This window comes from Artemia franciscana, chromosome 1 (genome assembly GCF_032884065.1).
Source record: "Artemia franciscana chromosome 1, ASM3288406v1, whole genome shotgun sequence".
Lineage (NCBI taxonomy): Eukaryota > Metazoa > Arthropoda > Branchiopoda > Anostraca > Artemiidae > Artemia > Artemia franciscana.
The window spans coordinates 47,154,621-47,177,572 of NC_088863.1; the positions used below are offsets into that span (position 1 = coordinate 47,154,621).

Here is a 22,952-nt window from a genome sequence, read left to right on the forward strand (position 1 = left end):
GTGGTAGTGTAATCGCGTGATGGCAGTAGGAGAGCTCAACGAATTGAACATTTCACGCATAAGTTTTCAGTATTGACAGGCACCGATACAAGAGAGTGACAGAAAGATTCTTATGAATGTTGAAAATACATAGATATCTTCAAGAAATTAGAGAAATAACTGGATGCGTTAATAAAAAACAGCCTGAAAAATGCAAAATTCCACAGCTTGTAGATAGAAGCATTAGATGATAATATAATTTTCATTAATATCGCTTGCTTTTTGTGGAGTATTTCCCTCTCTATTCGGAAATTAGGCTCGTAGCCTTTGGTGGGTAACAAAAGACCTAATGAATTTTATATATTTGAAGTCAGAATAAAAAAGCCGATTTTATTGATGTATCAATCGTCATGAAAATTTCATTCCTAACTCGAGCCTTTTAGCTTAGAAAATCGAGTTTTTTTTATGTTAAGATTTTCGAGAGTCGCTCCTTATTTACGGATCGTTACCAAGAGCTATTTGATAAGATTTTTATTGTGATAAATAGGTGGATTTCAGCTTGTTCATTTTGTTCATTAAAATTTGAGCATTCAAAGGAAGAAAGTCACTTCAAGTTTAAATTTTATTTTCCTTTTACTATTATGTAACTTTCTTTTTGTAATTTCAGTCCGAAGGGGTGAATTGACCTGTCAAAAAGGTAAATTTTGGATGGTCATTATAAAATCAAAACATGGTATCTATGCAGGGAGTATATTTTTTGATTATAGATCCTTAAAAAAGCTCGGCAAAACCCCATTTAAGGAGCTTCAGAAATCTCAATTAGCTGTTGATCTAAGATGTGCGAATGAAGCTTATCGGAATAAAATCAGAGCCCACTATATTCCATCGCGAGCGTTATTCAAGTTCCTATATCTACTCCTTCTGTAAACTATTCTAAGGCCTAGGAAACTGATTTCAGTCCGACGGGGAGAATTAATCTGTTAACATGAAAAGGTAGATTTTAGATGGCCAATATAAAATCAAACATAGTATATATGCAGGAAGAATATTTTTTGAGTATAGGTCCTTAAAAATGTGGAAAGCTTGGCAAACCCCATTTTAGGTGCTTCAGAGAAATCAGGAGCTGTTGATCTAAGATGTGTAAATCGAATGCTTCTCGGAGTAAAATTAGATCCCAATATATTGTATCTTGAGTGGTTTTCAAGTTTCCTATATCTACTCCTTCAGTAGGATATTCTAAGGCCTAGGAAACTGCTTTCAGTCCGAGAGCGAGAACTGACCTGTCGTGAAAAGGTATATTTTGGAGGCCATGGTAAAATCAAAACATGATATCTATGCAGCGAGGATTTTTTTGTGTATGGGTCCTAAGAAAATGTGGAAAGCTCGGCAAATCCCCATTTTAGCAGCTTCAGAGATCTCAAAGAGCTGTTGATCTAGGATGTGTAAATGAAGTTTCTCGGAGTAAAATCCGAGCCCAATATATCCCATCGGGAGTGTTTTTCAAGTTCCTATATCTTCTCCTTCTGTATGCTATTCCAATGCCTAGGAAACTGCTTTAGGTCCTAAGGGGGGGGGCTGGCTGCCATGAAAAGGTATATTTTGGAGGTCATTATAAAATTAAAACATGGTATCTATGAAGGGAGAATTTTTTTTTTTAGTATAGGTCCTTAATAAATGTGGAAAGCTTGGTAAAACTTTACTTTAGTAGCTTCAGAGATCTCGAGAAACTGTTGATGTAGAATTTGTAAATGAAGCTTCTCAAAAGCCTCGTAAAATTTGAGCCCAATATACTCCATTGGGGGCGTTTTTCAAGTTCCTATGTCTACTTCTTTTGTAGCCTATTCTAAGGCCTAGGAAATAGCATAAAGACAAGAATACACCTAATTTAAGAAATCTTTCCGTAATCTCGGTTTGGATCTGTTTTTTTTTTCTGCTCCAGATTTTGATATAATGGATGATAGGCTAAATAGAGGCACACAATAATGCATAAAAATTAAATACATAATAGATTAAATGGATTGATCCCTTTGCCAGGAATCCTCCCCGTTTAAAATTTTGCTGAGTTTTGATTAATTTTGCATGTGAAATTAGTTACTCTTTATATTTGAAGAAACTTATTCCCAAGAAAATGTATCCTAAAATATATTCCTCTGTCCTCACTCAATACTGGTATTCCGGTGTCTGACCAACCTCTCAATAATTTTCTACCGGTACCCATATCGTAGAACAAGCATTGATGATGTCGACCGAGTATAGATCCAAAAAATAATTATAAGTGCAAGCAACACATAGATTCCATGCTGAAGCAGAGCAACACATGCAAAAGCGTGATATTGGCATTCACTCTTCACACCTGATCCAAGCACAACTTCGATTCGGACTAACCATGAACTTGGCACTCTGCACTGTTGCAAAAATTGTAGCCTGTTTATGCCAAATTATTTGGTTCAGATCTTGTTCTTGAGACAAAAATACGAGACTTGTAGGAAACAAAGAGTATTGGGCAAGAATTTAAATCTTGCTAAATTAGAAATGACAAACCAAAACGAGCAATAGCTTTAAAAACAAAAGTTACAAAATGAATGAATTTATTTACTCGTATTTAACATGCGATACAATATTGCAACAAAATAGTACAAGATGGAGAAATTTTAAGTTTCAGTTTTGTCTGAAATTATTGGTTGTCAGAATTTCTCATATTTAACCTTTCTCCAGAATCCCGGCACAAGGAAAATCTCCAGCCTCTAAGGTATTAATTACAAACCAAGTGCGCCTTCACCCTCCCACTCTAGAAAATTTATGAAAAAATCAATAAAATAGAGCAAAGTGCCAGTAAGCCCTAAATATTTTCGAAATATTAATAAGTCTGATTTAAAACTAATAAATAATATCAAACTGTATGAGAACCAGTTATAATAGGCTCATGAGAATATGGTATTGCCATTAGTCAAGCATAAATTATACGCATAAATTAATTATACGCATAATTATACGCATAAATTATATTCAATAGAGACCACGTTTCGGGGGACGAGTAACTTTGTTTAAACCTTCAAAATGGGCACATGCAAATAATTTAAGAAAATAAGAAGAGAAATGGAAGGTGAGGACTAAAAGATTTTCCTTCAGACACCCATCTGCCCGACGTTTATTTGGTTCAGACTTTGACCCTTTTCTGACACTTGTGTCAATAGGACCAGACGTATTCAACCCTAAAAGTCCCCCCACCAATCTCTCCTAGAAAATTCCCCTCAAATGAAAAACTGAGCAGTCAATGGCGACTAAGACAGATAAAAAGAATGACAGAAATAGAATAATTGTTGGCAGATTTGGCAGCTTTTGGAATTCTGTCGAATTCTGCTACAGGCAGTTTTGGAACTTTTTACTTACCTAAGATGTTTTCACCAGTATTTGCTGGGGGAGGAGGGTGAATCCTACCGGGAGCTACGTTTTAAGCGGTTTTAAATGATAGTATTTCTCTTTTCTTATTTTTGTACTATATTCAATGCATTTAGATGTATGAATACAATGTGTTTAAGCATCAGAGAACGCTACTGTAGAAGTTGCAATGGCATTAATCGTATAAAAGATCAAAAGTAGCCCGGAATTTCAATCCGTATCAATCATAACAGCCCTCTCAGTCCACCCGATATTCTGTAGTAAAACTGCTACTAAGAACTAATTCTATAGAACTACCAAGTCATTTTATTTCAAATTTTATCCTGAATAAGAACGACTGAATTCAAATTTTATCCTAATAAGAACGTTAGACTGGAATAACAGATTTTTTAAGCCCTATAAAGCTTAGCGCAACGACCGAGGTGTTGAGGAGGGACAAACTCTCTCATATACGGTATAATTTCTGTTCGTTCTAAGTTTAAACTCTGCTCCTTGCTTTCAGTTGAAAAAACTTGTTTTGTTGCTTTTAACAGATAATATAGGATTTGTTTTGCATTTTATTTCTTTTATTTCGTAATTTGGGGGCTGGGGATTGAGTGATAATAACAAAGCAAGATAAAAGAAATTATTTTCTAGCTCATTTAAAATAAGGAAGTTATGTCCATCTTAAATTTTCTTGATTATGACTTGGAGTCTGACTCCATGTTATTGAAATTGAACTAAAAAAAAAGAAAAAGAAAAGGTAATTCAGATTTTATTTAGAAGAAGGAATGACTGTGTTATTAAAAGAAAAGAATATAAAAAATAGAAGAAAGAAAAAATGGCATTGAAAGGTACTTCAGAACACCTTTCGATGTACGCAGAGCCATTCCACGGCTGGCAGTGCCCGGGGCAAAATTAATTACAGTGCCCCCATACCGACTAAAATATAAGCAAAAAAAAAAGCAAAATCAAAGTGAAAAATTTGACCAAAGTGAGTAGCCCCCCAGCCACCGCCTTCCAGCCACGGAAACCGGGGCAGCTGTCCTGGTTGCCCCCTCCCTTTGAACAGTTCTGGATGAACGCCTAGTGGATGCATTGTGGGTCGTAAGTAATAAACTGGTATTATTTTCTAGAATTGTCGGCAGCGGCGTCGGACACCCTCCCCCCAATGTTTTTGGTCAATTGGATATATTGGTTAAAGAGGCGAATTTTAAAATTCATAACATCAAATAGGTTCCCTTTCAATAGTCACATATAGCTAGCAAATTTTTAAGTTGCCTTATGAGTAGTTCTATTATACAAAGTGATGAGTACTATTAATTTCGTTGGATTGACAACTCTGATCCTGCCCATAACCCATCAAAAATATCGCCGTACCCCACAGGTGAGACCTGAGTTCTAAGTAGTGTTTTGCGATATTTGATATCACTTTCGATAAATTGGGCCAAATATCGACATTAAATATCGAAACACAAATATCGATACCGAAAACAATATCTGCAACTTTCTTGATATTGCCACCTTTTTCTGCCATCTGTCAGTGAACATCCAGCACAAAAGATCCAACATACAAAATTGTATGTCTGCATAGACTATAAAACGGCCTATATATTAAGATGATATTTACATTATATTGAAACGGTTAACCTTACTATGTTGTCGTAAGCCAAAGACTGGGTTGATACAAAACACTTGTGTATATAGAAATAATTTCATTCATGTTAAAAGTCTTCATGTACCATCTAGAAGTGTCTAGAGTTAGCCTAAAGCTGAAAACTAGGAAGGGTAACTACCTTGCGGAAGGCTATGACGTTCATAGACTCCAGTATGAGAATTTGAGAAACTTCCCAGGAACCATTGAATACAAAAATGGAGCGTCTAAAATTTGACAATGAAGAAGATGGATGGAATTATTTTAGTAAAATAGTTACTGAAGTCGCTGATTGTGTCTTAAAATTAGTGAGAATGGTTAATCAAACAGTTCGTGGTAACGAACTGCAGTAAGGAACAACCCGGCTCAATAGTAACCGAAACTCTAAAAAAACGGAATTTTTATACCAATAGTTACATCAAAAGAATCGCACTTTAATGCTGATTTTAAATATATTAAGGAGGGGGGGAACACCCCCTAAAAGTCATGAAATCTTAACGAAAATCACATTATCAGATTCAGCGTATCAGAGAACACTCCTGTAGAAGCTTCAAGCTCCTATCTACGAAAATGTGGAATTTTGTATTTTTTGCCAGAAGACAAATCACGGATTATTTCTTCTTTTTTTCTTCAGGGGTGATCGTATCGACCCAATGCTCCTAGAATGTCGCTAGAGGGCTCATTTTAGCGGAAATTAAAAGTTCTAGTAACCTTTTTAAGTGACCAAAAATTGGAGGGCACCTAGGCCCCCTCCCAAAGCACATTTTTTACCCCAAAGTCACCGGATCAAAATTCTGAGATAGTCATTTTATTCAACATAGTCGAAAAACCTAATAACTATGTCTTTGGGGACGACTTACTCCCCCACAGTACCCGTGGGAGGGGCTCCAAGTTACATACTTTGACAGTGTCAAACAGATGTTTTCAGGGGGATTTTTTCAGTTGGGGGAGGAGGGGTTGATGGGAGGGGTTTATGTGGGGAATCTCTCCGTGGAGGAAATTGTCATGGGGAAAGAGAATTTCCATGAAGGAAGCGCAGGATTTTCTAGCACTATTAAAAGAAACAATGAAAAAATAAATGGGAAAAGGTTTTTTCTACTGAAAGTAAGGAGAAGCATTAAAACTTAAAACGAACAGAAATTATTACGCATATAGGGTTCACCTCCTCCTAATACCTCGCTCTTGACGCTAAGGTATTTTTAGTAATTTCAACTATTTATTCCACGGCCTTTGTGATTCAGGGGTCATTCTTAAGGAATTGGGACAAAATTTAAACTTTAGTGTAAAGAGCCTCGAGGGGTGCGAAGGGACAAACCTCCTCAAATACGCAATAAAAACATACGAATATCGAAATTAAAGTTCTAGTTGCTTTTTTAAGTAACCAAAAAATTGGAGGGCAACTGGGCCTCCGCCCCCGCTCCTTTATTCTCAAAATCGTCCCATCCAAACTATGAGAAAGCTATTTAGCACAAGAAAAAAAAATAATATGCAAATTTCGTTTTAGTTATTCATGCGTGGAGAGCCAAAATCAAAACATGTATTAATTCAAAAACGCTCAAAAATTAAATAAAAAAAAACAAGTTTTTTTTAACTGCAAGTAAGGAGCGACTTTAAAACTTAAACGAACAGAAATAATTCTGTATATGAAAGGGGTTGTCCCCTCCTCACCGCCTCGCTCTTTACGCTAAAGTTTGACTCTTTCTCATAACTCTGCTTTTTAAAACAATAAAAAACTTTAGCTCAAAGAGCAAGGCGTTGAGGAGGAGTCAACCCCTTTCTCATACGGAATAATTTCTCCTCGTTTTAAGTTTTAATGTCGCTCCTTACTTGCAGTTAAAAAACTTGTTTTTTTTCATTTAATGTCTAGTAGAAAAGAGAACGGTTTTCACAAAAATTATGTAAGGGAAAGATTTATATGAAATTAAAATGAATGTAAGGAGAGTCGATGAAGCCTTAGAATGTGAATTAAGGAGGTCTAAAATGGAAGCCTTGAATGAAATTCCTGAAGATCTGACCGTGACAAAATTACAGGAAAGATATGGAAAAGAATGACAATCGGGTAATGACAATGAGTAATCGGGGTGATTATAGAAGGATTAAATGGCTTCTGTATGAAACTAATTGGCTAGTAGGATGATACTTTTTAGACTTAGAGATGCTGCAGATAGCGTTTTAAGAAAAGAACAGTTTAGTCTTAGGAAGGGAAGAGGACACGCTGATTCTCTTACATTAATAGAAGTGAGAAGCGTCTCGTTCATCAACATCTTTAGTCCTCAGCTTTATAGACCATGAAAGCGTTTGATTAAGCCGACGAAAAAGGTAGCTTATTCTTACGTAGCTTTTAAGTATTTCGCATTAACTGACGTCACTTATGACGGCTATGCTACTGGGCCGGCCATCAAACCCATTGGAAGCGAACAAAAGGAAAAGAGTTAACTGCCATAAATTTAACTTTTGCCATGAATCTTGCTAGGAAGAATGAAAGATTTCCTCTCCAACTCAGACAATAAGTTAAATATCATGAAGCTGATATTTAGGAGACTTGTGGAAGCCCGATGTCAAGTACAAGAAGCCAAAGGTGATGCAGACGCTTCAATAGCTAAAACTGCAGTTTCAGACCCTCATTTACACATAGGAAATGAGATTGGAAGCTAATTTTTAATTTAATCAGGAGTTAAGCAGTGTTGCGTTCTATCCATATTTATAAGGATCATTTTAATGAACTTTGTCCTAAGAAGCACAGCAAAGGCAATGAGAGAACACGGAATGAATTGGGGAAGTAAAACTCTCTTAGGCATGGATTGTGCTGATGATTTGAGCATCTTAGGTAAAAATTTTGCAAAATGAATGATGTTTTTGGACGTTTTGAGGGTTCAGGATGCAAGAATAGGTTCGAAAATTAACGGTAGGAAGACTAAGTTGATAAAACTAGGGATAAGTGAAGATGATGCTGGGTAATGATAACATCAATCAAATGGACAATAATCCTGAAATATCTTCCTCTTATATTCCTACAAATATCTTCAAAATGGAATGGCCAATGGCCAGAGCATTTTTCTCAGTAAAAAAAAAAGAAGAAAAACTTGGAAGAATAAAATTTAAGTCTTCGACCCAAGATTAGAATACTGGAAGTCACAGTGATGACAGCGGCCAATTATCGTCCTTAAGGGCGGGTAATCTGAAAGATGGAGGACTTGCTTGATATTTTCCAGAGAAATTTCCAACGGGTTGTTTTGGATACCAGATTATCTGACCGCATTTCAAACAGAAAACTGTACAAAAAATGTGGGACATGTCCTGTGGCTGTAAGATTGTCAGATCATCCTTTTCCCAATGTCCAAAAGTAGACGTTCCTGAATGATATGGAGAGTGCCGTAAGTAAGGATTTAAAGAAAATTGGAACTTATTAGGATAATAAACAAAGTGGGAGGCGTTGAATATATTGGGATTGGGGAGAAGCGTTGGCCTCGTGTGGAGGTTTTAGTCGTCAATGCCAAGAATGCTTCACCAGCAAGTGAATTTATCCGGTTCCATAAATTTCCCATAGAGAGTCTATAGTTCCAAGAGAAACTTATCCACTCAAGTTTCGTAATATAGGGTGTCAGAAATGCTTATACGAGGTTGCCACGAAATTAATGTCTACGCCCACCAGCCGAGTCCTTTCGGAGAGTGTTTGGAACCGGCCCTCAGGAAAACAATGTCATGTTGCTTTGTTTAATAGCCAGAAATTTATTTTTCTTTATGCTGAGTAATTTCAAATCTGGGTTTTCTTAATATTCTTTATGTAGCTTCTTAGTTGAGAATCAAGGGTTACAGAAATATCAGCAGTTTTTTTTTTAACCAATATATGTTTAACTTTATGAAAATTGTTATGAATGCAAAACATTACACACGCTATGTCTTCAATTCATAAAAGTTTTGTGGGTAAATTAGATTTTGAGACAAAAAATTAGTCAAGTCAAAATTGTCTTTAAGTTAAACATAATTCTGTAAAGAATTTTGATTTATGATCTACAATTTCTTATAATGTAATGCAAAATATTAGTCATTAGAAAACATCTTGAAAGTAGTAAGTTGTTAGTCTAAACGGGGTCTCAAAAACCTGTCTCCCCATGTTAAACCGTTCAAGATGGAAGTTTTGTAAAAATTGTCAGTCTCTGCTGATGGGAACTATTTTATTCCACTAATAAATTGGCATTTTTATTGAGTGAAAAGGGTTTCACCGATCGAGGGTCAAAAGATAAAATAACCATTTGTTCCCTAATATTATTCACTCAAAAAATAGTTTTTCAAACAAAAACTATGAGAAACCAACAAAAGAGAAACTATGGCGCTAAAATAAGACGTGTTCTGCGTGTTGCGCGAAGCGCAACATGGGGCAAATTATTACGATGGTGTTACTTTTATACCGTGGTAGTCTTTCTAGAGACCCAGAGTAGCACCATTAATTTTGACGGAGGGCAACCTGGCTTGTGCTCCACAAGTGCTTTGAGAGAGTCTAGAAGGCAGAGTCCAACTTTTTCGCAGGATATTTTTAAGAAACGAAAAATATTGCTAGACTAACCCATCTATTTGCAAGCACGAATCTAGCAGGCGAGTCTTTACGGTAAGGGACGACTTTCGAGTTTTATTTTTAATGGTATATATTAAAGAAAATTCTTTAGCAAAAAACTGTAACAAATAAATATAAATCAATTAGCATCAGCTATTTAGTCTTCAGCAAGTATCTAGCGACTCAAATTATTTTGTATTCTATTTTCCTCATAAATTAATCAAATATAAGTATACATTTTAAGAAACTTATCCGTAAATAAAAAAGATTTTCTAAGGAGCCTGAAAAAAATCCATTCCAATGCGCCAGAACCGCCTTTTGAGCCTTAGAGTGTCGATGGAGGCTTAAGCTAAAAGAAGAACTAAAAGGCACAGACAACTTCGTTTAATTAACCACAATGGATACACGATTTTCACAACTCCAATTTAACAATTGTAAAACTAAAAATGTACCTAAAAAACGTACAGGACTTCGGATTTTATTCAAGGATACAATAAACCTACCAAGAACCATCGAAACTGAGACCAAAGGTAGCAGGGCCTGTAGAGAAAGGGCTAAAGTCGTGTTTCTTCTATGTTCATTTTTTGATTTATCAACCAATTTAGGTAAATAAGTTTGTTTTTTTCGATTTAGGTGAATAAGTTAAAACAGGCGTCTGATACTTTTCAATTCTTATAGACCAATTTTGGAGGACAAAAACATAAATTAGACATTTTCTAATACTTATGTCTCAGAAAATTTGTTCTGCAATTTGTTTTTTGAGAACAAATAAGCGGTATTTTATTTTGTCATTTATTTACGTATTTTGTTTGGAAAATAATGGGCCTTCGCTAGGAAACACATCAGTAGAATTGTTTTAAAAGCTACAGGCCCAACTGCGTATTTTACGTACATTGGGCTTAGTTACGCTTACTGGATATGGAGCACTGCGCTTCAGTATATCTTCACATGTCATTTTCTCTATGCAGCTGAATATCTTCCGGCTATTTTAAATTAATTTTAATTTATAATTAGTTGAAATTAGCAAATACATGTTCAAAAAATAAAAAATAAAACCTTTGAAAAGGAATTCAGATCTTTAAATATTGTCACGAGATGACTTAAGAAAAAGGATTAATCATACTTGTTAATTCTTCAGCCTCCCCCCTCCCAAGGCCTTTTTAATACTTTTTACGCTGACTGAAACTATAGACCCCTGAAAAAGAAATACCTGACTTGCTTCCGTCAACCATATTCACATTTTCTGGATATTAAAAAAATATAAAAAAGTTAACTTAAAGTAAGGGCCAATATTAACACTTAAAGCAAACAAAAATTCTCTCGTATATACCCTCTCGCTCTTTTCGCAGTGAAGGAGGCTGCCCCTTCCTCAGCCCTCGCTCTTTCAACTATATTCTTAAAGATTTTCAAAATAGTTCTTATTCAAATTCAGCTGCTCTGTGTTTTAATAGTCTTTTTGTAAAGAATTGTGACAAAAAGTCAATCTTTAGCGCAAAGATTGAGGTTTGAGGAGGGGGCAGCCCTTCTCATACACGGAACAATCTCTTCGTTTAAATTTTCAATATTTCTCCTTAATTTGAGTTTTTTTTTTATTGTTTTACTCTCATTTGCTTTTTATTTAATTCCTGACCGTTTTCAAATCATACAAGGAAACGCCTTTCCCACCCAACCCCCAAACAAAATATGTATATATTCCAATGATGCAACAATGTGCAATGTGCAAACTTTGTAAGTTATAGCCCTTTCCCCAACTATTCGAGCTGTAGCTACCTTTTCTCGCTTGAAAAGGGATTTACAGGCTTCCATTTAAATGAGTCGTGCTAGATATGGCCCTATAGAGCGAGGCGCAGGGGCGAATCTCTAGCATTTCTACTAGGGGACAAGAAGGGTCCATTTCCGGATAGTCAAGGGGCATGGGATATATTATATTTCTTCTCCACATTATTGGGGGGCAACCGCCCCCCCAACGACGCCCATGGCGAGGTGTGGTCAAGATAGGAACGGCAACTCTGTAATCAATGCTCATCGGATGATCTGTGCCTGCAAGTCAATATTTACGCAAATTTCGGAAGAAGTTTTTTTTTATTCAATGTTATCCTTAACAACTAGACCTGGGAGGGGGTGGATTCATTCCATTCATTAAGTCAAAACTCTTGCTAAGGGTGGATTCCTTCGGGCTCATATCCTCCGCCACAGGATTTTTGCAACTTTCCTTGTTTTTCACATATAACCTGCTTTTTTTTATTATCCAAATTTGAACTTAATCCCCAAATTTTTGGACTCCCTCTAGAGTAGATTCATGTGTAAGTGTATGATGGGATAAGTTCTAATATGAGTAATTCAATAAGTTGTATGTACCTTAAAATACGTGCAGGCATTTCTTGCGTTAGCAATATCAATTTCTGCTTTCATAAATGATAATCCTTTCAAAAGAAGCTCCAAAAACGATTTTTTTTTTAATTCCTCTTGTGTTCAGAATTCAACTAGTTGCGAAAATTTGATGAAGCCACTGCCTTCAGGATTTTTCTTTTTTTGCATTTATCAATGCCAGATTTTTTCGATAAACTGGGTCAAATTGATTAATCTTCATAAAAGTCTATGCTTCCGGAAAATCATACCCCAGGGTTGATGTAAGCTCTAGATTGTAAGACTTTTAAGACTAAATCGCTAGATACAGATTGCAAGGTAGTAAGCAGAAAGATACTCAAAACTAAGAAGATGGGGATTAAGTACTTTCCCTTTTACAATTTTCCTATGGGAATAAACACTAGGCTGCATTATGTACTATTTAAGGTAGGGGGAAGAAGCGGGACTTCGCACCTCATCTCCTAAGGGGTACAAGGAGAGACTCTTACTAGACTAGTTGCTTAGCAACTGCAAGCAGGCTAAGAAGCATAAAGAATAGAGTCAAAAACGTCATACAAACAGACGGGACGTTTGGTAGCCCCTTAAATGATCTTTCAACTGTTACGCTAGAATTTGGATTTTCTCTTGTCTAAATTAATTAGCTGATTCACAAGAATTTTCTAAAAACAAAATTTTTCATTGAGATAGAAAGTAAGAAAAGAGCGACCGCTGTAGCTAGCACTCAAAAGTTCTAACAAAACGGAATTCGAAAACAATATATACATTAAAGAAATTTTATGCCTATCTTAAATGTGTAATACCTGCAAAAATCAAAATAACACACAACAACAAACCAATAATTTCCCCTCGTAATTTCTCGAGTTGAGCAATTATGAACTTTTAAGATTTAAGGCACATTTTTAAAACTAAACAAAATAGAAACTTGGAACAGCAGCTTTATTGTAAGAAGAATGGAGCAGAAGCTACAAAGACAAGTCACATTTAGCACAGAACTCTGATTGATTCACTCGTGGCTTTAAAACAACATATATATAATATAATATCATATCATATATGATATATAATATATATAATATAATATAATATCGTCAGTTATTCGTAACACACCCGAAAAGTAAAGTTATGTTAATCCCAATGAAAAATAACAAAAACATGATGATAAAATAATACTTAAATAACAAAATTATGGAAACCTAGCCCAACCTAGCGTAACCTAACTTAACTCCCATCCCCAATGTACAAATGTATAGCACAAATTATACAATTCCAATGCATTCAGTTTAAGTCCAATACATTTAATCATCCGTCACTTGTTTTTGAAGGTATGAAACTGGTTTTCTGAGATGTAACCTATGCGTGATTCTTGAAAGTGTTTCCAATAATCGACAAGTATCTGTTAATTTATTTTCCGATCTTATAAATTAACAAGCTTATGAAACGATTGTTAGCATTGGAAACATTAAAATATCGCAATTGAAACCCAATTACAAATGTAAGTTGACAATAAGCTGAAGAGGGCAACTGAAGAATGGAAAATTTTCAAAGAACTGACCTTTACAGTGGTCACAGGGGGGGGGGGTGGAGCTTTCAAATTAAGGAATATAGAGCAACCTAAGCTAATACCAGAATACTCAAACAATTGTTTGAGAAAAGAAGAAACAGTAAAGTTAATATTGAAAAGGATTTTAAAATACCTGAGCAAACATCTTCGGCCTAGGGGGTTGTCAACCCCTCCACCACCAGCCTTCTTAACTACAGTTTGTTCTTGTTAAAGATTTACCTGACGGATCGCTAATGAAAATACCCAACACAAAATTACGTCTTACGAAAAAATTAGACATTGAAGGGGGGGGGGGGTATCACTTCACATTAAGCATCGTTTTAAGCTCCAAACTTGCTCTTTAGATTGACTCTCAATCAATGCCCAACTACCACGGGCGACAAGCTACACATGGTTTAATGATTATCATAAATGTAATAATTATGGTCCAAAACCCTTAACTAGAGGTTTGCAACAACACCTCCCGTATGTTCCTTCTCCAAGACCTCTTAATAAGCTACGCAATTCAAACAAGGTATCCACTGCACCAAGCCGGCTTTAAGCTACGGAATTAAGGTACAAACACCAATATATCAAATTACATTATTAGAGGTGTGGTTGTGTTAGCAGAGAGCTGGACTTCAAATTAGAATATCTTGCGTTCGATCCCTGCTTGTTTTTTCAATCCCGGTTTTGTCCCTTTAATATGATCATTTTCAGATAATTTCACTGTTTTTGTAAATGTGATGCACTCATTCTTAGAGCCTGTCCTGGAAAGGTATTTTGTCAAGCGTTTTGATTGAAAAGGGAATAGAGGTCATCCAGTTTATGATTTGCAACAACTTTCTTAGTAGATCACTAACTCCACACCAAAGACGAATCGCACAGTTTTTTTTTTCAAACTCTTCAAAGGGGGGGGGAGAGTTAAAGTTAGCGCCAATTTTCTCAAATAAAGTGAAAATGATAGATAAAACTGAAAAACGAGCCATATAGTAATGAAAAAGGTAAAGATATAGTAAAGAAAACGGACCTGTTTCAGTCGATGTGTGAATCATGCAGACTTGTCTTAGTTTTGACAACAGTTCTGGAGAAACTAAATTCCAGCAGGAGGGCAAACTAAGATTTGGAGGGGCAGGTTCCCTCTCTGCCCCATAGCAAATTGCACCCCTAACCCCAACCCTTTGCCACTTAGTGGTTAGAGAAGTGTAGGTATGCGGTTCTGAACTGCTTAAAGTTGTATATTAAAAGAAGGATTACTTATAATTATACTTACTTATTCAAATTATTTACTTGAGAATTCCACTGTAATAATGGCAGTGTTGTTTCTGAATTAGACTTTAATCAAAAGCAAGCAAAGATTAATTCAATAAAACGCTTATTAATTTTAAAGATTTTCCGAGGGAAGTAAAGATCGAAGTTGAAACTTAAAACGAACAAAAATTATTATTTCCCAGCTTATCTAACATATAACTGGTATGTTATATCTAATAAATTTAACTGGCAACCAGCTTATCTAATAAATCAACTGGTGATATTTCCCTATGTTTGTAGGATTACAGAAAACTAGCACTTTTCTGAAAACACAGAACAATATAAGAGTTTTGTTACGGTAAATGTAAAACATGTAAGGACACTATTAACAGTATAAAAGTAAGTCATTTTTAGATTGTTGCTTTATTTTTCATTTAATTTGGCATCACTTCTGCTTAGTTCAATGATTAATTACTGTTTTGGATCATCCTTTAGAGACACTAAATTTCAGCAGGGGGGGCAAACTATTGTTTGAAGGGGCAGGTTCCCTCTATGCCCCATAGCAAATCACACCCCTGACCCCGACCCCTTGTCACTTAGTGGTTAGAGACGTGTAGGCATGTGGTTCTGGAACTACTTAAAGTTATATGTTAAAAGAAGGATTACTTATTATTATACTTACTTATTCAAATTGTTTACTTGACAATTCCACTGTAATAATGGTATTGTTGTTTCTAAATTAAATTTTAATCATAAGCAAGCATGCTTTTGATTTAATCAAATGGCGTCAGATCAAAATGAAAAGTGTACCATAGGAATCAGCATAGTCAAAAACCTGATCCAGGGAAATTACAGTCCCCCTCCTTGAACAACAAGGATAATTACTTTTTTGCATGGGTAGAACTGATCTGTCTCCTGTTTTTTCCCCAGGGCTAGCGGTTTACCAGAACATCATGGAGAGATGCTTAATGCTTCATTCGAAAGGTTTTTTCCCTATCTACGGGCTTTATATACATTTTGCAATCTGCAAGTGCCATATGACCCTAAATGGCACTTTTGCGCCATTTCTCAAGGGATGGGGCTAGCAGGCTACCAAAATATATTAGATAGAATTCTAATTGATCATACAAAACATATTGCTCATATCTACGTCCTTCCTACAAATTCCACCATGAGTAAGTTCCAAATGGCACTAAAAACGGTACTTTGTGTGCCATGTCTCAAGTGGAAAAGCTGAGGCTGTTGGGCAACCAGAACTTGTCAGAGTGACGTTTAATAGCCCATTTGACAGCTATTGCTCATACCTACGTGATTTTTAGCAATTCGACCATCCGTGAACGTGATATAGCACAAAAAACAACATTTTGATGTAACTTCTTAAGTAGAAAAGCTTGGAAGTATAAAACGATATCATTGCATAATTATGGTCCAAAACCATTAACTGGAGGTTTGGAAGAATGATTCCCGTACGTTCCTCCTTTAAACCACTTAATAAGCTAGGCAAATGAGTTACAAGCAGGAATATATCAAATTGGATTATTAGAGGCGTGATTCTGTTAATACAGCGTTGGACTTAAAATTAGAGTAGCTTGCGTTCGAATCCCGCTTTAGCGGTTTCGTCCGTTACATAATTATTCTTAAAATATTTTCACCCGTTTTTCTAAATGTGATGGACTCATTTTTAAAGCATGCCCCGGGAAAATATTTTGTCAAGGATTTTGATTCAAAAGGGAATACAGGTCATCCAGTTAAAAGTATCCTTAAATGGTTTAATTTTACCGTACCAAAACTCCTATACTGTTTGGTGTTTTCAGTAAAGCACTAGTTTTCTCTAATCATACAAACATAGGGAAATGTCACCATTTGGCTTAATAATATCAATTTTAACGATATATGTTAGATAGGCTGTAAAGCATTAATTTTCGTTCGTTATAAGTTTCAACTTCGCTCTTCACTTTCCTCGGAAAAACTTTAAATTAATTATAGCTATTAGTTGAACTAAAACTATGATTATGACTACGCGCCATCATTCAACAAATAGAGCCACGAGGCTTTAAAAAGCCTTACAGGGATTGATGAGAGCTGAAAGTCAGTTGAGAAGGTTGTCAACGCCTGTGCTACTTACTAGGTTCCAACTATACAGTTTATGAACCATCCGGCAGAAACTTATTCTACATATGAAAAACAAATTTGCCCACTCATTATTTATTTATCTCTAACTAGTTGTGTCTTAATTAAATTTTTACGTTCCAACATTACGTCATTGTCAAAAACATACCTGAATACAGAAATACCCGGTCAAAAGCAGTCATCAACTATAAAACTCCCCGGAAAAGAATTACAATACCCCTTGTTTGACAGCGTTAATATGTATTAAACGTTATTTGAAAGGGAGATTATTTAACTAATTGAATATTCAGAAACAACAATTTAAAGTAGCCTACCTGAGTTTTTGTAAAAACATTCTTCACCTGCATGGTGATCCTTTATTTCTACATTGCTACAGCACTAGAACCACAGGGTACATAATTTCCTTACTAACGAGGTATGCAGTAACTTTTATGACCGATGTGTCATCAGGGGAGGAATAGGTCTCATCCCTTGTCTAACCTCAAGTAAGAATTGGGGCTTTGAATACGATGCCTGTCTTTTGTAATTGGTCGAAATTTCGAAAGGTTTACAAAATCAACTACAATGTGTTCAATAACGAGAAGTGAATGAGAAATTTTTATTGAATATAGCCTTTATATTATTGCCCAACTCTGTGGTGTCTATAAACCTTCCATAAGCACGTACGCAGGTAAGGCCTCCAGGGTTTGGAACCAGAAACCCCACATTTGGCCATGTTTTCCCCGAGGTTCCCAGCATTTTTCACGTAATTTACTTAGTTTTTGCTCGTATAACGATGCCCCCCCCCCCCAAATACGTTTCTATGTACAAGCCCTACCAGCTTTGCGGATTCTGCCAAGAACAGCAAGGTTATTCAAGTGTATATACAATGGGAACTTTGATTAGAGTATGGTTTCCGTCACTGTGATGCTTGATCATTTTTTACAAGTAGTCTATAATGGAAGAACTCGGTCCGTCAAAGCTAGAATACCATATATTAGGTCCTTATAGTTACCCCCCAGCCCCAACGGAGGGTGGGAAGAAACATCAACATATGATTTTTCTCGTTGTTCAAGGTGTTGGCTTGTACCGCATTCAGCTAAAGGTTTCCAATAGTACAATTTCAAAGGTATAGTTTACGTTTCAATTGGACGCCCTTCGTAGAAGTTTCAAACTACTTTTAGCAGTTTTCAAAACTTTCTTTTCATAATTACTATTTTCAAAATAATGATATATTGTAAATATTTGTCACGGGACATTTCTTTTAAAACCAGTCTTTTAATTCTAGTCTCAGTCAGCTAATATTTTTTATTGGGCTTCAAATTTATCAATGTAATATATATATATATATATATATATATATATATATATATATATATATATATATATATATATATATATATATATATATATGTATATATATTTATATATATATATATATATATTTATATATATAATATTGATTCTCATGGAAACGAAACTTTAAAATGGGTCAATAAACTTCTTTTTTTTGAACGGCCTCACGAAACTTAAAACCACAAACTTCTGGCCAAGTAGACCCTAATTTACACGAAAAATTATGCCTCTCCTCCACACTACAGGTCAGAACCTTTGTTTTCTTTTATCGGCTTCAAACTTTCAAGAATCATTATCTAGGATAAAGGGATCGCAGATTTTTTGGAGGGGGCTAGGAAACCCAATTATAGACCGAAAACTTTGCTGTCCCTAGGCACTTTAAAAAATGTGTTTTCCTTGATCAGTTTGAAACTTACAGTCGTAAGCCCTTGAGTCAAGGGAAACCTAATGCGAAAAAAGTATTCGGTCAAAGGAGGTCTGAAAAACGACCAAAATGTTTATTGTTTTCCGAACGCAGATTTCGAGAACCATGCATGGGCATTTCTCCGTCGGCTTTAAAGTCACATGTAGACAGAGCCAAGAAAACATTGATTTAGACGAAAAATTAGAATAATATGGGTTGTATCACTTCGTAACGTCATAAATGAGGCGCAATGCTTTTCTGTATATCTCCTTTACTTACTCTATTATCTGAAATAGTACATCGCATATATGGTCAAATTCGACTTTATTGGAATATGCTTCAGATCATCAGCTTTACATCAACAAAAGCTATACAATGATCCATTTATGGAAAAAGCATATCTTTTCGAGCTGTGCTAGCTTAAATTCAAGGATGTGTCCAGGATTTTTGTTCAATGTTGGGGGGGGCATAACAAAAATCTTTACAAAACACATAACTTATTAGTTTATATGCGTTTTTGCTTCTTTTTAAACGGTCAGACAGATCTTTCAAGGAGGAGGGTTCAAATTCGGTAATCCAAACCCTGGATGCGGCTTTACTTACATTTACTAGGAAACAAAACTACAGCTATTCCTGAATCTCAGTCCAAAGTACTAACTACAAGAAAAGCAATATAGTGAGTAGGTGAGACAAAATTTTACTTAAAGAAAACAAACATAATTTCAACTGATTTATGAAAAAAATTGTTTGAAACTAATTTCGGCTATATCCATTCGTGACATCCGAGAATGGGCCTAACGTTTGTTTCACCTGTTACAGGATCGAAGCTTGGAGGGCATGATGGCAGGACAGGTAAACCTCAATAAAGACTAAGATTTTGAAGTTTGGTTGTATTGATATGGCACCTGAAGCTGAACAACAATTTTGTGTTCTCCGTTTGGTTTAAACTCACAGAACATGTAGACAGGGGCGATGAGATTTCAAACAAAGACAAAAACTGTTAGAAAGCAAATTACTATAATAATTAGTGACACTCATAATATGTTGTGAAAGGTAATAGCATAATTGAAGATAACATCGCTGCTAAATGAGAATGAGGCACGCATCCAGGGATTCAAAAACTATTTTTATTTGATGATTTGAATAAAAGGTGCCGTGTCACTCAAGAACATATAGTTGTTTTTTTGGGGGGATGGGGCTTAGGTTCCCCCTACATACAGCCCTAGTGTAATTCGATCAATCTTGAAACCGATATGATTAAGCCAAATTTTAAATAGACAGTAATTATCATCGGTTTGGCTACACCCTCCCCCACGAACTTTTCAAAGGACAGAGCGTCATTTGCGATTTAATAATTCATTCATTCATCCATAGTAGCATCTCTTATCTTTACGTTTGATGACATTATTCGTTCTAACACCTGTTCGTTTGGGAATTCATCATTGATTAATAGTTTGTGTTTCTTCTAAGTTCGAGTTATTTAATGACTATTTCATGTCGATTTAGGTTTTCATTCGGTACTTTACCTTCTTTGATCTTTTTTAAATGAATTAGTTAAAAAAGCAGCAAAACAATTTTTTGCTCTGAATATGTCCTAGTGGCCACCATGGCAATCAGCTCTGGGTAAATCCCAACTTTTGGTTTATATAGGGATCACAATATAAACATAATTTACAGTAATACAACTTCTTATTTTCTTCATTAGAAGATTTCGGGACTTAGATCGATATACCTCCTTCTCTAACCCTCCTTTCTGGCGCTAATTCTGAAGTGCCACACCCTTAAAAATAATATTGTACTACTTAGTACATGTATTTACACTGTGAAAGGGATGCAAAAGAGAATTTTTGAAGAATTTGTATTTAAAGTTGGGCTTGTCTGTTAAGTACCATAGGATATGAATTCAGCTTCGAGCTAATTGTCTGCCAATTCATTGCAAGGATGCTGTGAGAGTGAGGGAAGGAATTTTACCAGCCTGACATATGGCAAGAACGGTCGTGATTTGGTTCAATTTTACCTCTGGTGTAGGCAACTTTTTTATTTACAGATTCACTTATTGTTTATAAGGAAGATAGGTGGCTCCGTGGGACAATAGGTTCTAAATCTCGTTATGCAGTATGAAACTTGGTATTAAAGGGGAAAATTTAATGGTCAATTTTTCATTAAACCACTAATTAATTAAAAAAAAATCCTAAAAAAACAAAGAAAAGCGATGAGTCATATTAAATCTTGAAACGAGGAGAAATAAAGTCTAGTATGATAATAATTCAAACTTGAACGACCAGAAATTATAATAAAAGAATAAGTGAAAGAAAACATGAACACACATTAAAATAAATAACCATATCGAACATCAAGATGATAACAGATACGGGTATAGATGAATATTTGAAGCCTAAAACGAGTTCAAATTAAAATGAATATTCAAGTCAAACTAAAAACGAGCAGAAATTACTACAAAATGGAGTTTGGCTACAACCCCTAGTGGCATATACTACTTTCTTTTTTTTACATTTACAACATTTTTCCTAGGAACGTTATACCCAAAAAGGCTTAAGGCTTTGAAGCCGGAAGTTGTGGAACATGTAAAAGTACATATCGATGAAAATATACTACCCTAGCTTCATCCGTGGGTGTAATCTTCTATCCACTCAACCTATGTTAACTGCAACAATATCAAACAGTTCGTGGTAACGAACTGCAGTAAGGAGCGACCCGGCTCAATAGTAACCAAAACTCTAAAAAATTGAATTTTGATATCAATAGCTACATCAAAAGAATCGCATTTTAATGCTGATTTTAAATATATAAGTTTCATCAAGTTTAGTTTTACCCATCAAAAGTTACGAGCCTGAGAAAATTTGCTTTGCCTTATTTAGGAAAATAGAGGAAACACCCCCTAAAAGTCGTAGGATCTTAAAGAAAATGACACCATCAGATTCAGCGTATCAGAGAACCTTACTGTATAAGTTTCAAGCTCCTATCTACAAAAAATGTGGAATTTTGTATTTTTTGCCAGAAGACAAATCACGGGTGCGTGTTTATTTGTTTGTTTTTTTTCCCCAGGGGTCATCGTATCGACCAGGTGGTCCTAGAATGTCGCAAGAGGGCTCATTCTAACGGAAATGAAAAGTTCTAGTGCCCTTTTTAAGTGATCAAAAAAATTGGAGGGCATCTACGCCCCCTCCCACGCTCATTTTTTGCCAAAGTCAACGGATCAAAATTTTGAGATAGCCATTTTGTTCAGCATAGTCGGAAACCATAATAACTATGTCTTTGGGGATGACTTACTCCCCCACAATCCCTGGGGGAGGGGCTGCAAGTTACAAACTTTGACCAGTGTTTACATATAGCAATGGTTATTGGGAAGTGTACAGACGTTTTCAGGGGGATTTTATTTTGTTTGGGGGTGGGGCTGAAGAGAGGGGGCTATGTTGGAGGATCTTTCCTTGGAGGAATCTGTCATGGGGGAAGAAAAATTCAATGAAAAGGGCGCAGGACTATCTAGCATTACTATAAGAAAACAATGAAAAATAAACATGAAAACGTTTTTTCCAATGAAAGGAAGAAGTAGCATTGAAACTTAAAACGAACAGAGATTATTACGCATATGAGGGGTTCTACAAATACTTTAACATAAAGAGCGAGGCATTTAAGAGGAGATAAATACCTTGCTCTTTATGCTAAAGTATTTTTGGTAATTTCAACTATTTATTCTACGGCCTTTCTGATTCAGTGGTCATTCTTAAAGAATTGGGACAAAACTTACGATTTAGTGTAAAGAGCGAGGTATTAACGAGGGTACAAACCCCTTCGTATACATAATAAAAATATAAGGTTATGAAAGTTTGTTACGTAAGTTAATTCTTAAGTTACGTATATTTTTTACTAATAAAAACGTTCGTTAAAAATTAAAAGTTCTAGTTGCCTTTTTAAGTAACCGAAAAATTGGAGGGCAACTAGGCCTCCTTCTCCATCCCTTATTTCTCGAAATCGTCTGATCAAAACTAAGAGAAAGCCATTTAGCCAAAAAAAGAATTAATATACAAATTTCATTTTAATAATTTATGTGAGGAGAGCCAAAACCAAACACGCATTAATTCAAAAACGATCAGAAATTAAATAAAAAAGAACTAATTTTTTAGCTGAAAGTAAGGAGCGACATTAAAACTTAAAACGAACAGAAATTACTCCGTATATGAAATGGGTTGTCCCCTCCGCAATCCCTCGCTCTTTACGCCAAAGTTTGACTCTTTGCCACAATTCTACTTTTTAAAACAATTAAAGGCTTTAGCGTAAAGAGCAAGGGATTGCGGAGGGGACAACCCATTTCATATACGGAGTAATTTCTGTTCGTTTTAAG

General features: G+C 35.5%; 1 protein-coding gene across 4 annotated transcripts in view; it reads right to left on the reverse strand.

The window, feature by feature from the left end:
* LOC136030681 (uncharacterized) overlaps positions 1–22,952 on the reverse strand; it is a 152,292-nt gene that overhangs the window by 125,634 nt on the left and 3,706 nt on the right. The window contains exon 1 of one of the 4 annotated variants that reach the window (XM_065709751.1): positions 2,333–2,382. The exons of 2 other annotated variants lie outside the window; for them this stretch is intronic. In XM_065709751.1, coding sequence (XP_065565823.1) covers positions 2,333–2,367 — 35 coding nt within the window. In that variant the 5' untranslated portion in view covers positions 2,368–2,382. Of the gene's footprint in view, positions 1–2,169; positions 2,383–22,952 lie in introns of those variants that run through there. One more of the 4 variants, XM_065709768.1, reaches the window with a different exon arrangement.